Below are 13,064 nucleotides of genomic sequence, written 5' to 3'. Positions count from 1 at the left end.
GACGAGTTGAGCCCTGGTGAGTCGTGACATGGATCAATGTTAGCATGTCTTTGTCGACGTGACCGAGAACTGCCCATAGAACTTGTTCGGCATCGAGAAGAGAAAAACCGATAGATTCAGGTTCGCCACGTGCCCCATTATATAACAGCCTCAACCGTTGTCGTGTTCTACCCTTCGTCAATAGGTTGGGGGCGATAGTTGTAAGCCCGGAGGTTGTCGAGCGAGTTGGATCACGTGAGTTCAAGCGCCCCCCTGGCCACTGGTGGGAGAGCGCCATTCTTTGCTGACGGCCAGGACCGTCTTCCGCGGGACTAGTGCCCTCCACAGCGCTGGACCAACGCCTAATTTGTCATTCTGAATCATTTCGAGTGACCCAGGGCATCGCTGGGGTGGATGAGTCAACGACGTCTAGCCTTGCATGCAGATATTGACCTCGCCACAACTACTTGCAGGCGAGGCGCAAGGTTTGCAGACTTCAAGTTCTGAAGGACGTCTGTCCATAAGGGCCCTTCCGCAACCATCTTCTTTTCGGTGATTTCTTCGCTCGTTCGCTTTCCCAACGAATTGCGGAGCAATTGACTTTTGACATTTGATTTCTTTCACCTTCGAAGACGCTGTATTTCAAAAAGCGCAAACGGACTTCTGGGCATCACCTCAGCAAGCCCGGAATTTTAACACGTCTTTCTCTCAGAGATAACACAATTCTCACTTCGGGGAGGATTTGGTCAGTTTCAACCCAACCACAGATGGCTGACGTTGGCTCGGCTGTCACTGGGTTGGCAGTAATGGATGGAGGAGAGCGCAGTACTAGGCCCAACCGTGGTCGAGCAGGCAGGAATCGCGGCGGACGAGGCAGAGGCGGAAGCCAGGCCCGTGACAGGCACCAAAGACCCGAGGCTCAGAACCCTGGGTCCGGGCCAGCCCCTGCTCCTTCCCGGCCCGCGCGGGGTGGCTCGAATGAGCAATCTCGAGGTGGCCGTGGATCGAGAGGACACCGGAATGCAAGACGTGAAGGTGTCGGTGCAGCAGGCCAGCGAACAACGTTCGGGGGTCAAAGAGCCTTCGGCGGGCAACTCACAACAGACCAGCCTGAGGATGATGACGTGACATCTCCCGGCTTGCGTGTTCAAGCTCCGGAGTTTGTCCCGGGACAGTCTACGCATGCTCCTGGATCACAAACGGCACCAACGGCGCCCAAAGCCAAGACACAGGTTGCTCGGAGAGGATCGAAATCTACAGCCGATGATCTTCCCACTCGAATACACGAGGATATCACCCATGGGCAATACGAGTGTGTCATATGCACAAACGAGGTTCTCCCAAATTCCCGGATTTGGAGTTGTACCATCTGCTGGACTGCCACCCACATGTCCTGCGCACGCAAATGGTATACTAATCAGATGAAGAAGCCGGAACAGCCGGATGCCCCAGCTCCCAGCGGATGGCGCTGTCCTGGATGTAACTCGGCCTTGACGGAAGAGCCCTCCACATACCACTGCTGGTGTGGCAAGGAGGTGAATCCGAAATCTATCCCTGGACTTCCGCCGCATTCATGCGGCCAGACTTGCTCTAAGCCGAGGCCGACATGTCCCCATCCATGCTCATCTTTGATTTGCCATGCCGGCCCGTGTCCTCCATGTGAAATGATGGGGCCAAGTATACCATGCTTTTGTGGCAGACATAGCTCTACAAAACGATGTGGGGAGACGGACTACGCGAATGGATGGAGTTGCCGGGAAACGTGTGGCGATCTACTTCCCTGTGGGGAGCATGAATGTGCTCGCGAATGTCATCCGGGACTGTGTGGTAGCTGTGAGCTTCCAATACCTTCACTCTGCTACTGTGGGCGCGAGTTCAAGGACATGGCCTGTGAAGAGCGAGGCGACAGGACGCCATCATTCAACCATGGCCAGCTACAACCCGGGCACACTGGCGTATCTTTAGAAGTTGAGGGACTTGGTGAATCTTGGTACACGGGCAGCTTCAAGTGCACAAACGAGTGCGGAAGGGCCTTCGACTGTGGCCAACATCGCTGCAAGCTGGACTGCCACGCTCAGGAAGAAAAAGCAGCGCACTGTCCATTCTCTCCTGATATGGTTTCACACTGCCCTTGTGGTAAGACACCGCTGGAGGAGCTTCTTGAGATACCTCGGCAATCATGTTCCGATGCTATTCCGAGTTGCGAGAAGCGCTGTGACAAGGCCCTGTCTTGTGGCCATCGTTGCCAGAGCGGATGTCATGATTCGTCCTGTCCCCCATGCCTGCAGCATATAGAAATCACTTGCAGGTGTGGCAGGACAACGTCAAAGTCTGTATGCCACCAAGGCTCATTACAAGTACCGGAATGTATAAGGGTTTGCCGTGCCCAGCTCAACTGCGGGAGGCATCTCCATGACCTTCACTGCTGCCCTGGCGAGAAGAAGGCTATCGCCCGGGTAGCTGCGAAGAGAAAGAAGAAAAACTTGGGCACTTCAAGTGAGGACTTCGAAGCCGAGCACATTTGCGTCAGGCAATGTGGCCGTCTCTTGAAATGCGACAAGCATCAATGCCAACAGTTGTGTCACTCTGGGCCTTGCCCATCGTGCCCCGAGGCTATCTTTGACGAAATCGGCTGCCACTGTGGCCGAACCGTACTCCAACCCCCTCAACCTTGCGGAACACGGCCACCCGAATGTCGATTCGAGTGTATTCGAGACCGCGCCTGCGGCCATCCACGGATTTCACATAACTGCCATCCTGATGATAAGCCGTGCCCGCCCTGTCCATTCTTAATGGAGAAACGGTGCATCTGTGGCAAGCAGACCCTGAAGAATCAGCCCTGCTGGTTCGAGGAGCCGCGTTGTGGTACGATCTGCGGCAAGAAGCTGAAATGCGGTACGCACCTGTGTACAAAGCCTTGTCACAAACCCGGCGAGTGCGAAGATGCAGGCATCCGGGGCTCTCATTGCTCTCAGCCGTGCTTGAAAGTGCGAAAGTCCTGCGACCATGTCGACACGGATGTCTGCCATGCGCCGTTCCCCTGCAACGAGGATAAGCCTTGCCAAGCTAAGACCTTTATCACCTGCGAATGTCAACATCGCAAACAGGAAGTCAGATGCATGGCGTCGAAGACGAACTCATGGCCGGAGCGCCAACCGCTGAAGTGCGATGACGAATGCCTTCGGCTGCAGAGGAACGCACGACTCGCTGCGGCTCTGAATATCGACCCTACCACTCACACAGATGACCACGTGCCTTACTCGGAGACTACCCTGAAGTTCTTCAGAGACCACCCAAAGTGGGCACAGACTTACGAACGCGAGTTCCGAGTCTTCTCAACCGAACCTTCAGAGAAGCGGTTACGCTTCAAGCCCATGAAGCCGCACCAGCGCGCCTTCCTACACTCCCTGGCCGAGGACTTCGGACTCGACAGCGAATCACAGGATCCTGAGCCTCACCGACATGTCTCCATCTTCAAAACACCCCGGTTCGTCTCTGCACCACTCAAGACACTGGGCCAATGTGTCAAAATCCGGACGGACGCGGCGCAGGCCTCTCAGTCGCAGACAACCAACATCATCGTGCCGACGGAGCCGTTCAACGCCCTGGTCCTCTCCGCTCCCCGCTTCGGACTCACAATCGAAGAGCTCGAGTCCTCACTGAAGCTGGACTTCGCCACCCAGCCGTCCATCTCCTTCACGACCAGCTTCCTCCCGTCCGACGAGATCGTTCTCAAGGGGTCCGGCGCCTGGACGCCACAGGCGCTCGAAGCCTCCGTCACGGCGCTCAAGCCCGCCGTCGCACAGACCGTGGCGCGGCAGGGCTTCGCCAAGGCCGTGTCCCTCTGCCACGTCGACTCGTCACTCAACGTGCTCCGGCGCGAGGCCGATGCCAGTAAGAACGAAGGCGGCTGGAGCTCCGTGGTGGGCCGGTCCGCCGCGCGTCCCGCTGTCCGCCCCGCTGCGTCCGCGGAGAATGCGTCGGTGCGTAACAAGTTCGTCCTGCTGAAGAAGGAGAGCAAGAAGAAGGTGGAGCAGCAGCCGGTCGAGGAGGACTGGGAGGCTGCTGCCGATAAGCTTGACGAGGAGTAAGTGGACCTTTTGTTACTCAGTCAATCATTGGGGACTACAGAAAAAGGGGTGAGGTTCGGTGAGGTTCAAGATGGGGAGGAAAGTGAAAAGGCCACTGTTGGTAGATCTGAGATACTAGAAGTGCCAGGGGATATGAACTGATATAACGCCGTACTTTTTGAAATCCTAATCTGTCTCTCAGTGTACCTAAGCTTGTATGAGAGAGCAGCGTGATCCGTAGTGTCTAGGGCCATTCCACGACCTTGAAGATGCCCCTTGCCGCCCAGCAAGGGCTTTGCGAGGAATCTGAGCTTGAGCGCCACTTTAGGTGCAGTGCGCCTTGCAGCATGGGTGCTATGGTTGACGTGTTTAGCAGCACCATTTCCGCAGCGTTAGAACATCTTGTTACAGCAATGGTACATATGATTAACAAAGTGTGAAATCACCCAGAATAACACACAGTACTATAACCCACAATTTCTCATCAACGCAATTACTGTGAAAGTCCAACTTGATTTTGTCAGTTTTTCATGTTCAACAATCGTACACCGGCTTGCATTCAATATTCAATCTATAAGTAGGCCACTTCCATGCCAGCTGGGCATGAATAGTGCCAGGGGTATCTATTATAAGTGGGAAAAGGGCGTTGACATGATCAGAAATCTGATAGCCATCCCAGAGTGGCAGACACACATGTCTGTCAGTTTTTCAAAGCGGTGGAGCCTCTTCGAAGCAGCAAGCTTTCGTTCATCTGCCTTCACGCCGTGACTTTGAGGGCGCTGAGTCTCCAGCAACATTTGACACAAATTCCGAGATGGCCTCAAAATAGCCCTCTTCCAACACGCTAGAATTGTGGTCACCGCCAGGCAGCGGTTTCCAGATTTTTGTCGGGGTGGTAGCCAGCTCGTATAGCTTGCGCATGTGTGGGGGACTAGATGTTGAACACATGATGTTAGCAACAGGCTTGATCCCAGGGTAGTTGAACAAGTGCACAGGTGATCAGGTCATAATCAGCAAACATGAGTTTTAATCCGTGCCCGCAAGCGAGCTCAGGTTTTGTGGATGGTTGTTTAGGGTCATCATATAGGACGGTCACGGTGGCATTTCGGTGGGTATGACTTACGGTACGATCTCGTCTTGGAGGCCGCTGAGGAACAAGATGGGAACTTCTGTGATCGTCGGGATCAGGGTCTCGCTAGGCCATACCTGGTGACATAACACGGCCAGGTATTTGGCGGGCGGGATCACCGACGGGATCAGAGCCCGCATCGACAGGAAGGTGTTCTCCAGGACCAAGCCGACTATGGCCCCTGCGTTTTGGTTCTTAGAGACGAGCTTGATGCTAACAGCCCCTCCCAAACTCTGGCCGTAAATCACGATCTTGTGATCACTTGTCTCGGCTCGGTCCCGCAGATAGTCCAGGGCAGTCTGGGCATCCACCATCAGTCCCTTCTCGTCGGGCTCCCCTGTCGACAGGCCATAGCCGCGGTACTCAAGCATGAAGACATTGCATCCAATGTAGTTGATGATCATACGTGCGATAGGCAGTCGGTGGCCAATATTACCCGCATTCCCGTGAAACATCAAGACGGTACATTTCGAGTTGCGGCCGCCCTTGGGGGCCCGTATATAGAAGGCCGACAGCTTCTCCCCATCGCTGGTCGGGATGACCAGGTCCTCAAAGTCTTTGATTCCATACTGCGACGGCCGCGGTACATCGGTACGAGAGTTGGGGGGGATGTGCGACGGGTAGATAAGAGCTCTGGAGGGGTGGGGTTGGACATGGTCAGCTTCTCCCCTTTGCTTTTCGAGGTGGTGTGGAGAGATGCTGTCACCTGGACAGCACCACCGGGGGGACTAACTTTTGCTTGAAGTAGAGGAGTGACGTGAGGACCGCGGCAACGCCCTGCGCGACATCTATTAGCTCGACTGCGGCCCGGCACTGGTGCTTGATTGCGCTGTGTGTCCGGCGGTACGCTCGACGCATGGAGGAGGACGAGAAAGAGGACGAGGTCGTCGCCGCCGTCGCGAATGAAGTGGGCGACGGCAGGATGGGAGAGCTAGAAGGCATGGCATACCGTAGACACCAGGGCCGGCAGGCGCATATAGGAGGAGACGGAACTCAGGACGGAGACGGTCTGCTCCAAATAGCTCCCACTCGGGCTTGCAGACGACGAACTCGACGGGGGCGACATCGCTGTGGCGGGCTGTGGTGAGCTGGAGCCGAGCTGGAGGTCCTGGAGCTGGATTCCGGTTTCCAAAGCGGTCAGGGACAGGGACGGGGTCGTGGACAGGCAGGGCTTAGCCGAGAATAATCAGATGTTGGGCAAGACATAAAGGAGCGAGCAGTGACCAATGCGGTGGTGAAACGGCATGTGCATTGGTTCGAATGGGTTACGAGAGATCCATCGCCAGCGGGAGATCAGAGATAAATGAAGTGTCAGGCCCAAGAAGGAAAGAGGGTCGTGCACAATTGCACAAATTAGGTGATGCGGGCCGAAGAGGTGGAAGACGATGAGACGGCAGATGAGGAGTTGGGAGACGGAGATGAGAGCGAGGAGAGACGGGAGTGGATATAACGCCCGGGTCGCGGTGATGCCGCTTGATCAAGTTTTCTGCTCGCCCTCAAGGAGGTTGCTTTCAGACTACTGCTACAGTACAGGGCTACATAAGTGCCTCTTTCCATCTACGCGTCGTTGCGTTATTATGAGAGAAGCTGCTCTGGTTAATCATGGTTTCATTTCATAATTCCGAACATCCCACTAGAGTCGTATGCAGCTTAGGCCAGGCCATCCGTTGAGGAGGCAGAGAGAGCCTCAACGGCGTCCTGAAACGCCAGCTGTTCTTCATTGGAAGCTAGCAAAGCTCCGCAAACCTTCTAGTCGGCTTTCCCAAGGGCCTAGAAGACCAGTGGTTCACACATTTACTTACGTACGATGGTGCTCCAGCACGCACGACACCCGCCTATGTCAAGTTGCAGGCACAGAATAGTAGAGGCCGCGCCGTTCATTTTCCACGATCCCTTTCCAAGGTTGTCAGCCACACGTATGCATGTATTATGCAGTCGCAGGTTGGGATCAAGCGAGCAGGAAGCGGCGTTGATGCCATGTGCCACCCTTGAAAGGCCCAGATTGTGGGGTCAGAAGCTATGCGCAGCCCGGCCAGTGCTGTCCAGAGTCCCGAAATAGAGCAGGTATTGCCGTGCAGCAGAAGGAGAGCAGCAGGGCGTTGCACATGCCAACTGCGTTGCCAGACGGGGTTGCAGGTTGGACGGAATCTGGTAGAGGTTCAAGGGATACCCTCATGCCTCTTCTGCGTGCTCTATCGCATAGAAGGGGTTCCCCCTCCCCTTGACGCTTCCGGCCTACCCAAGGCGGACTCTCGTTTATATTGGCATCTATGTCCAGTTGCTCATGTGATGTGCTTGATACAGTTAGCTGCATTGAGCACCGCGAGGGCCAGCCGGACTGGTCCGTGTGATTTCTGACGCAAGCATTGCCTGGGCAGGGCCAGATATGAGACCGCCTTCAAGTGAAATTAGCGCTGACCCGAGCTAATGGATTGCTCCTTTTTTTCTTTCTCTTCTAGCTTGCAGCATCTGCCGCATGACAATGGAGATTGATGTTGACCGAGGCAGGGAATCCGTACTGTAGCGGCGATGGGATTGGAAGTCCTGGATGGATTCTTGACACTTCCTGCGAGCAATCGGGACCCACGCCAAACTGACTGGCCGTCATGCTTCTGCTGCAATAACGGAGTCGATCACGTCCCATGTGGCTGGGATTCTTGATTCTGGAAGAATGCTCGACGGAGATGCAATCAACCCCTTACATACCCGAACGAACCATGATCGCGGGCCTCGGGGACAACCCGTGTGGGGAAGAATGGGAGCAAAGGAGACATCGATCAACATCTCAAAGAGGGAGAGCCGCTCCCCATTCCAGATTGGCACAGACGAGACGCGCGCGCGATACACAAGCCCCAGCGGTAAATTGCCAGAATTGGTTATTGGCGTTTCATGCACTTCATGCCTTATGGATCAGATGGCGGCTGTAGGGAACGAGCCCAGGGGAAACGTTCCTGACACGTCGTCACCTTTGCAAAACAACCCAATGACGGCTCAGGGTTGGGTCCAGCTCTTGACTTGCAGCAAATAACTTACTATTTCCATCCCTCGCACATGATACAGGATCCTACGCTCGGGTCAGACTTTACGAGTTGGCCAGTCCCCAGACTTGGGCTGTTGGGATTGGACTCAAGCCGGTGGCCGACCCATAGGGCCAGCAGATAAGCGCCCTTCTATTTCATGCAAGTGAGGGTGATCGTCGAGCAACCTGGAAGTACATAGTAAGCCAAAAAGCAGAAGGCGTTCTCGATTGGAGGTTGCTAGTGCCAGGCCGCCGGTCGATAAGTCTGGGTCTGGAGGTCGGGTCTCGTGAAGCCCAATTGGAGCCCTGTTCCTAGCGGCGAACCTGCAGGCAGATTGGACAACCTGCTGCATACACACACCCCTACAGACCTCCGTCTCTCACGCCTCGCCCCCAATCTTCTCTCCCCGCGTTTCCCGCTTCCTGTCGTCGGTCTTGTTCGTGGTTGCTGGGCTGCGTGTCCAGAACGTGCCCTCTGGGGGTGCGTTTAATGCGACGCGCCAAAAAGCCTTTCGCTCAAAGACGTGCATTACGCATCGGCGCCCGACACAGACTGGAGAACGTCCACATCTGTTTTTTTCCACAGCGAAATACCTAAAATCTCGTTTCAAGGTTCAGCTCTGCGCCCAGGCACGACGAACTCAATCTCGCCCGCAAGCAGCATAGAAAGCAGAGTTCAGACCCAGTCCGCCCTGTTCAGCTTGTGGTCAGCTTGCAAGCCCAACCCGGACTCCCCAAACCCGTCCACTGCCAACGCCCAGGAACCCCAAATATCAATCTCAGCTCTGCCACCACGCACCACACACCACACACCACACACCACACACCACACACCGGCCCCCGGTCCGCGCCTGGCGTTTCTAAAAACAAATCTGAAGCGCATCGCATCGTAGGCCCCGTCCGAGCTCCCAGTCTCCCCTAGAACCCCCCAGCCCGGCCCTTGTTGGAAACATACAGCAGTAGTTGCTGTGCCTGGTTGCTTCTCCAGCTCTCAAACTTGCCCTCGAGGACTCATTCTAGCGACGATCAGCGACGTCCGTGGACTATCGCCAGGGTCACCCGCGCTGTTGAGAAGGTAGCTCGCCTCTGGCCCGCCGGACTAGTCACTGTTCAAGAAGCCCGCCTGAGCAGCAGGTCCATACTACGCATTTCAATATAGCCCCCAGCACCACCTGACCCGGACAAGACCTCACACACTCGGCTCTGGTACATCGGATTGCCCATCTGGTCGCACGGCTAGCCTCACTCCCTCGCTCTCCTGCTTGAACAGGAAGGAATCTGGAATCGCAAACAGCCTCTGCCAGCGTCTCCGAATTGGCCACTTCCGTCCGAGATAGAGCAGGATTTTGGGCTCTCGAGCATCCACTCACAGACGGCAGCCATCTGCAAACAACCCCCAAAAAACCATCAACAAATTACTGTTCGGCCACTCACGACCAGCAACGCGAAGGAAATTGTGCACCACAGCGCCAATCAGAATCTCCTGCTCCCGACTGCGCATCAATCCAAGACCACTCAGAATCATGGTCTCATTTTCGTGTGAGGTAATTCTCCCCCCTCCAGGTCCCGTCCCCCATGTTCCAAGCCCAAATGGCTTGGGCCTGACTGACATCACGTCCCGTCCGTCCACCTCTGCTCCCTGCCCAATCCGCCAAACACCCATCACCTGCTTTAACTAACACACGACATTGCGCGTTGCGCCACCCCTCCATCTCATGCCCGTCTTCCATTCCTCTGCTCACCATCTCGGGCACTGATCATCTCTGTGTCCCGTCTCTTATTCCCTCTCCCTCCACATTATTCGGCAGTCTTCCCCTTTTAATCGCCTGTTGTCGTCTCGACTCCTGACCAGTTTCACCCCTCTGCCCCTCCAACCAGATGATACACACCCCCTTCACTGCCCAGTCCCAAATAGACCACCACCCGCCTCCACTGTACTGCATATTCCCACTCTCGTTTCTATAATAGCAAGCCATTAGACCTAACAATTATTTCGCTATCCACAGTCGTGTGGCGACGTCCTCACCAAGAAGAAGCTCGATCCGCACAGGAGCCGTTGCCGCGGCGCGACCTTCACCTGTATAGACTGCATGGTCTACTTTCCCGGGACCGAGTACCGCTCGCATACGGTGGGTGATCGCATCCGCAGGGTTTCCATGTATTCGTATCTCTAACAGGTCTTCAGAGCTGCATGACCGAAGAACAGAAGTACCAGGGAGCTCTATACAAACCCAAGAAGCAAAAGCCGAACCACGCAGAGCCACGCGCAGGACCCTCGGAGCCTGAAGCCAAGAAGATGTCACAGCGCGCCTACGTCGAGGATGTTACGGAGGAGTATGAGGCGTATCGCGATTACGAGATCCACGATTCTGATGACAACAAGTCTACCGGAGACCTACCGCCGGAAGCGCCAACTCCGCCGCCTGCGGTCGACACCAATGTGAACGTCTTCGATTTCCTGGTCGCAGCAACACCAACTGCTTCCAATATCAACCTACCAACCAATGGTGACGAGAAGTCACTGGTCCGCTACGACCAAGGCGCTGATGCATTTGTCGACCCTACTGGGTACATGGTTGACGATGAGGACATGGTGGCGCACTATGGTACTGGTTCAATTCCCGTGCACGGCGAATTTCAGACGCCCGCGCCCAAGGGAGAGCGAAAGAAGAAGGATGGGGACAAGAAGGATAGAAAGCGCAAGCGCCTGCACATCGAGACGAACAGCCCTTTGGCAATCGACAATGGGCCCAGCGACGAGGTCATGACCGATGCGCCGCCCCCGGAACTGCACTCAGGGCTCACCGGTGGCCTCAACAGACTGATGCGCCCATCGCAATTCCCCCCGTCTCCCGACTATTCTGGTGGTGATGGCGGCGAGCACTCGCCAGCCAGTCCTATCAAAAAATCCAAGCAATCGAAGGCCAGCAAACCCAGCCGGACAGAGAGCTTCGGAAACAACTTGAAAGCGTTGATGTCAGGTTCATCCAAGACTACAAAGGTTTCGAAGAAGAGGAAACATTCCTCGGAGCGAAAGGAGAAGAAGAAGCGTACCCACAAGTCCGATGGCGAGAAGGCCCCAAAGTTGATCGAGTACCGCCCTCAGAGTGCCGACGGCAAGGACGGTGAAGGCCAACTGGTGGTTTTCAAGCCAAGATCTGAGGTGTTTCTCAGCATGTGTACGAAGGGCCCGGACAGTGAGCGTGGCTACAGCATGAACAAGGCACTGAAGCGTTACCACCGCGAACGATCAGAGTCGTCATCTAGCCTTGGCAAGTCGACAGAAGAGAAGGAGCTCTGGCGGTCGCTGCGTATGCGACGTAATGAGCGAGGCGAGATCGTGCTTTTCTCTATCTAACCTGTCACAAATACGAGTGTACCGAGGAGTGGTCATAGAGGCGTTTATTGTGGTTGTTTTTGGCTTGATGATACCACGGCTGGCCACCGAATATGCCAGCTACAATGCGGCATGGAAATAAGGCAATGTCGGCGGGACTGGAAAGGGGACCTGGGGAACCTTGCTCTTCAGCTGGACTTGAAGCCACATAGAGCATACGGCAGGTACTTCTTTTCTCACATTCGGGATGACAGAGCTTGGGCGTACGCCAGCAGTTGTCTCAAGGATATTCTTGCTCGGATGTAGTTCAACTTTTAGAGGCCCTGATTAGTGCACTATGCTTGAAGCATCTTGGGCATGGAGTTACGGTCAATTGTTTGCTGGAGGCACTTAGAGCGACGATTACATTGGCATCGAACATTGCTTTTCTTGATTGCTCTTTGACCCACCTGGTTTGCCCCTTCCCATCATGTCACGGTGCGCCTCCGTTCAATGTATTCGCCTCGCCGTGTGTGTCGGTTGCAGTGCTGCTGGTCATAGCATTCTGTGCGGACGGCCCATCTCTGGCGGCCCAAATGATGCAAATCTCTGCCGCGGCATACCGTAGTCAAATTAATGAAAACAGCAAATAAGTCAGCCGGCATACGTCTATCGCGTCGCAGGTTACTGTCGATTCTGAATGAATCTTCAAGAGCAGAGCTCCGCTTACATACATAGTCCTTTCAACATTTTCATGGCGTATTTGCACCCGTTGCCGCTGCAACTCTCATAGACAAGATACCGACTATATTCATTGCAAGTAACAATAGCACGTTGCACAAGCGATCTACGGTGGCCTACCTTGTTACTCTGCATGGTTCCACCATTTGTATTATGCTACTTATAATTGTTCATCACAATTCTGGACCATTGAACGCTCTGTCTCCCTCTCAAGCATTTCATCGAACAGTCGGTTGTGCTAGTGCCTCGTCAGCCGTTCTTTTCAACTTCCCCCATCACCACTCTCCCTCATTCGTGGTAGGGCGCGTCGTCAACCTTACTCGCCCCGACGTCAGCTGAAACGAATCATGCCACATCATACTCCAGTTGCTGTTCTAGGAAGTCACTGCCTATGCGTCGATACAGTCCAGAGGTTTCATTCATAACACATAGCCAGGGCACAGGCTGGCCATCTCCCATGCGGCCGTCATTGCAGAGTGCCGTGCCCCAAGAACAAACCTTATTTTGAGACCTGGGGTCCGTTGGGGGTCCTCAATATGATAGTAAGCAGGAAATCGGCCTCAGATCTCTCAAGAGAGACCTGGATCGGAAGTGAAGCCGGCGTGCCGCGTGAGTGTCATGAAAGCATGCTTCTACCAGAGATGCAGGCGAGTGGGGCCTGATAGAGGGTCCTGGGCGATAGGGGTGAGGCTCAAGGTGTATGCAATGGGTGTAAGATATCCGCCCGAGGGAACTCTTAGGCAACGTGGCAACGACTGTTCGAAGCGAGGCGACCGGGGACGACGGAAATGGCCACGGCGCATTAGCCAA

At 55.0% G+C, this 13,064-nt stretch overlaps 4 protein-coding genes across 4 annotated transcripts; 3 read left to right on the top strand and 1 right to left on the bottom strand.

Moving 5' to 3' along the window:
• Nucleotides 1-789: 789 nt before the first annotated feature.
• Nucleotides 790-1,107, top strand: JN550_007846 (uncharacterized protein; the record flags this gene model as incomplete). Its single annotated transcript, XM_049319741.1, has 1 exon — nucleotides 790-1,107. The coding sequence occupies one exon, from the start codon at nucleotides 790-792 to the stop codon at nucleotides 1,105-1,107; it is 318 nt and encodes a 105-aa protein (XP_049170202.1).
• A 1,664-nt stretch (nucleotides 1,108-2,771) lies between these two features.
• JN550_007845 (uncharacterized protein) lies at nucleotides 2,772-4,070 on the top strand (the record flags this gene model as incomplete). The annotated part of the gene is made up of 1 exon (XM_049319740.1): nucleotides 2,772-4,070. The coding sequence occupies one exon, from the start codon at nucleotides 2,772-2,774 to the stop codon at nucleotides 4,068-4,070; it is 1,299 nt and encodes a 432-aa protein (XP_049170201.1).
• A 726-nt stretch (nucleotides 4,071-4,796) lies between these two features.
• On the bottom strand, nucleotides 4,797-6,120 carry JN550_007844 (uncharacterized protein; the record flags this gene model as incomplete). The annotated part of the gene is made up of 3 exons (XM_049319739.1): nucleotides 4,797-4,980; nucleotides 5,173-5,811; nucleotides 5,912-6,120. 3 exons carry the CDS (start codon nucleotides 6,118-6,120, stop codon nucleotides 4,797-4,799), a joined length of 1,032 nt encoding a protein of 343 aa, XP_049170200.1.
• Nucleotides 6,121-10,287: 4,167 nt separating this feature from the next.
• JN550_007843 (uncharacterized protein) lies at nucleotides 10,288-11,555 on the top strand (the record flags this gene model as incomplete). Its single annotated transcript, XM_049319738.1, has 2 exons — nucleotides 10,288-10,326; nucleotides 10,383-11,555. 2 exons carry the CDS (start codon nucleotides 10,288-10,290, stop codon nucleotides 11,553-11,555), a joined length of 1,212 nt encoding a protein of 403 aa, XP_049170199.1.
• Between the last annotated feature and the right edge of the window lie 1,509 nt (nucleotides 11,556-13,064).

This window comes from Neoarthrinium moseri, assembly GCF_022829205.1.
Source record: "Neoarthrinium moseri strain CBS 164.80 chromosome Unknown scaffold31_Wmoseri_CBS_16480, whole genome shotgun sequence".
Taxonomy (NCBI): Eukaryota; Fungi; Ascomycota; class Sordariomycetes; order Amphisphaeriales; family Apiosporaceae; genus Neoarthrinium; species Neoarthrinium moseri.
The sequence above is the reverse complement of the archived record's forward strand: the minus strand, read 5'-3'. Positions and strand labels throughout refer to the sequence as shown.